General features: G+C 42.2%; 1 protein-coding gene across 1 annotated transcript; it reads right to left on the bottom strand.

Annotated features, from left to right (window-relative positions):
- On the bottom strand, window positions 3501-3971 carry LOC109826568. The gene has a single exon (XM_020393596.1). It carries the CDS (start codon window positions 3969-3971, stop codon window positions 3501-3503), a length of 471 nt encoding a protein of 156 aa, XP_020249185.1.

Below are 4373 nucleotides of genomic sequence, written 5' to 3' on the forward strand. Positions count from 1 at the left end.
GATACGTAGGATGTGGGTCTCATCTCACACATATCATCTAAACTGTGATACGTGGAATACATCATGAACTCCCTCTAATGACGGAGGCAAAGCTAGCCGATATGCCACCTCTCCTACTCTTTCTAATATCTCAAAAGGTCCAATGAAACATGGACTAAGCTTCCCACGACTGCCAAATTTGATAACTCCTCTAGTTGGGGATATCCTCAAGAAAACATGCTCTCCAACCTTAAACTGTAGAGGTCTCCTCTTAGCATCAACCCAGCTCTTCTGCCTATCCTGAGCTGGCCTAAGGTACTCCTGTATTGTCCTTATCTTGTCTACTATCTGCACTATCATCTAAGGACCTAGCAGGCACCGCTCTCCTAAGTCATCCCAACAGGTAGTAGATCTACATTTTCTTTCATATAATGCATCATAAGGTGCCATTTGGATGCTGTCCTGGTAACTATTATTATAAGAAAACTCCACCAAGTGTAAGTAGTCTTCCCAATAGTCCTTGAAATCCAGCATGCATGCCCACAACATGTCCTCCAGTATTTGTATAATCCTCTCTGGTTGTCCATCTGTCTGAGGGTGGTAATATGTGCTATTACTCAGTCTAGTCCCAATACACTACTTCAAGCTCCTCCAAAAGTGTGATAAAAATCTTGTGTCTCTATCGGACATAATGATAATCGGCACCCCATGCAAGCGTACTATATCTCTCATGTACAGCTTCGCTAGACTCTCCGTCATCTGTCCAACTCAAAATGGTATGAAGCGAGTCGTCATAGTTAGTCGGTCTACTACTACCCATATGGCATTGTTTTTCTTCTGACTCCTCGACAGGGCTGTGACAAAGTCCATTATAATATATTCCCACTTCCACTCGGGAATAGGAAGGAACTGCAATAATGCGGTTGTCCTCTGATGTTCAGCCTTCACTTACTGACATATTAGACATTTTGACACAAATCGGGCTATCTCCATCTTCATTCCTGACCACCAGTATTGCCCTCTTAAGTCCTGATATATCTTTGTGCCTCCTGGATGAATAGAAAACACTAAATTTTGCGCCTCCTCCAGTAGCTCTCTTCTAACATCGCCCTTAGGCACACATGACCTACCACGGAATTGCAAGGATCCCTCCTCAAGTATCGGTAGATCAGTTCTCTACCCAGACTCGACTTATTTCTTAAATTTTTGGTGTTGAGCATCCTTGAACTAGGTAGCCTTGATCTGGTTCATCAGAGTTGACTGTAAATGCAAACTCATCAACTATCTCCCTACTCCAGGCAATATAATCTTCATGTTCTTCCTCCAAAACTCAGCTAGCAAATCCCGCTGTCTGGTGAGTCTCATCGCCACAGGCTTCCTGCTCGAATGATCTGGCACCACATTAACTCGTCCTGCGTGATATTGCAAATCAAGATCGTAAATCGCCATAAGCTCTAACCACCTCCGCTGCTTCATGTTGAGCTCCTTCTGAGTGAAGATATACTTTAAACTTTTATGATCTGTGTACACATCCACTCTCTTCCCTAAAAGATAGTGTCGCCATAGCTTCAATACAAAAATAACCGCCGCCAATTCCAGATCATGAACCGGGTAGTTCCTCTCATGTGTCTTTAGCTGTCTAGACGCATAAGCTACTATCTTCCCATGTTGCATCAGGACACAACCTAGACCTAAACCGAAAGCATCTGTGTGCACTACAAATCTTCCTGACTCATCTGGGATTGTCAAAACTAGTGTTGTCATCAACTTCTTTCAACCCCTCAAATGTTGTTTGACAGTCCTGAGTCCACACAAACTTGACCTCCTTTCGAGTCAGCCAAGTAAGTGGTCTTGCAATCTTAGCAAAATCTTTTATAAATTTTCTGTAGTATCCAGTCATCCACAAGAAACGTCATACTTCTCTCACAGATGTAGGCGGATCTAACCTCAACACCGCATCAATCTTCTTTGGGTCTACAGAGATACCTACTCCTAAAATCATATGTCCCAAGAAGGACACTTGCTCTAGCCAGAACTCACACTTGTTCAATTTTTCATAAAGCTTCTCCTTCTGCAGGATTTCCAACATTGTCTATAAATGCTCTGCATGATCTTCCTTGATCTTGGAGTATACAAGAGTGTCATTGATGAACACTAACACAAACTGATCAAGATACTGAGAAAACACTATATGCGTTACCTATAGGTTCCCACATATAGTTCGAGACGAAACGAAGGCGATAAACATCATCATTAGATTATCTGATGCTAAGATGAAATGACGAAATGTATAAAGCGAGTTGGTAAAATGTACAAACCCGTGAAATGAAAAAACAAGACCAAAACAAGATATAGTTGCTTAAAAATCGCATCAAAGCGACTCATCGGTGTGCGAGTTACATCAAAGTGACCCGCACCCTTGCGGGTCACATTAATGTGACCCACAATCGTACGGGTCATGTTAATGCGACCCGTACTCGCGCGGGTCACCTTAATGTGACCCGCACACCCGTGGGTCACATTAAACTGACTCTCACCCCTATTCTCAAAAACACGTATTTCGATGTTTTCTTAGGATTTGTTTGTTCCAGAGCCTGCCAACTACTTGGATATCATCCCTAAATATGGTTAGGTTGTTATTAACTAAAGATAAGGCCAAATCACTTGTTCTTATCTAAAAACACCACAACTGAAGCCTATAAATACAAACCTAGTATCCTATACGCAGGGGATCTAAAATTCTGAGAAGAGTGTGAGATGATGTCCGTTTAGAGAGTGAATCCCACGAATTTCAGACGAAAGCTAGCAGATTTTAGTGAACTCCGGCATAAAGAAGGAGCGTTTCGAGAGATCTGAGGCGCGTTCTACCATTCCTTGAGATTAGAATTTGTACTGGTCTTGAGAAGAGTAGGAATCTCACTTGGTTGAGATTATTTACTTCCGTTCTCATTTCCTTTGTGAAGCAAGGAACATTTAGCCTCCCGATTAACCGGATTTAATCCGCGGTGGTCCACGGATAAACCCCGATATAGGTAAAGATCTCACGCAAGCAGTGGGTGATAAACGTCCTCTGCGTGTGTTTCTAGAGAGTTATATTTTCATTTTTTTTATTCGTATTAGAAAAGTCTTATAAAAAGACTAACTCTTTTAAAATTGTAAACGATTGAGTAATGAGTTCCACGAATAAACCAACTTTCGACACAAATAAACACCTTGTTCATCAAACTTATAAATGTAGAGGGAGCGTCTATTACTCCGAACAGCATCACCAAGAACTCATAATGCTCGTACCGTGTGCGAAATGCGGTCTTAGGTATGTCTTCCTTCCTCATCTTCAGCTGATGATAGTCTGACCTGAGGTCCAGCTTAGAAAACACCCTAGCTTCTCCGAGCTGATCAAAACGATCTTCAATCCTGGGAATGGGGTATTTATTTTTTATGGTAACCTAATTCAACTCTCTGTAGTTAATACACATCCTTCGTCTATCATCCGGCTTTAGCACTAACACTACTGGTGCTCCTCAAGGTGAAGTACTAAGCTTGATAAATATCTTATCAAGATACTCCTCGACCTGCTTTCGTAACTCCTCTAAATCTGATATCAGCATTTGGTATAGTGGTTTTGAGATAGGTGCAACCCTTGGAATAAGATCGATGATGAATTCTATATCTCTATTTGGTGGCAAACCCGACAACTCATCAGGGAAAACATCAAGGAACTCCTCGACAATTTTTGGTATGGGCTTCTCCTCTACCTCTATCCACGTTAATACTCCATCCATACCTGCTCGATGCTCTGGCTGCTCCATCACTTTGCTATCGCTTATGAATTCAAACTCTGGGTGATCTGGTAGCTTGAACACTACGCTTCTGTGTCGGCAGTCGATCGTCATGTGAAAAATGTAGAGCCAATCCATCCCCAAAATAACACTGAACCTGTTAGTGTCAATCACCAACAAATCTGTAAATAGCTCCCTACCACAAACTACCATTGGGCATTTCCTACACTCCCTATTAGATATTAACACCCCGCTACCTGTATGGATATTCCAGCTTGCATCTAAACTATCACATGGTATGGTGTGTCGTGTAATGAACTGAGCGGATATAAAATAGTACGATGCCCCAGAATCAAATAGGGTAATGTAGGGACGGAATAAACTAAAATGGTACATGTGAGTACATCACCAGATGTGTTTGCATGCTTAGCGGTAAGTGTCAGAACCTGACCTTGTCTCTGCTACTGCTGAGCTAGCTGATCATATTGTCCTGGGCGCCTTCGCTGATACTATAGCAGGTATAAGTGCTGGAAATTAGGACCTCTCCACTGTCTCTGGCCTTGAAATTGTTGACCCCTCTACTGTTCTCAAAACATCTGCTGCTGTGTGGGAAGT

This window comes from Asparagus officinalis, chromosome 10 (assembly GCF_001876935.1).
Source record: "Asparagus officinalis chromosome 10, Aspof.V1, whole genome shotgun sequence".
In the NCBI taxonomy this organism is placed as follows: Eukaryota; Viridiplantae; Streptophyta; class Magnoliopsida; order Asparagales; family Asparagaceae; genus Asparagus; species Asparagus officinalis.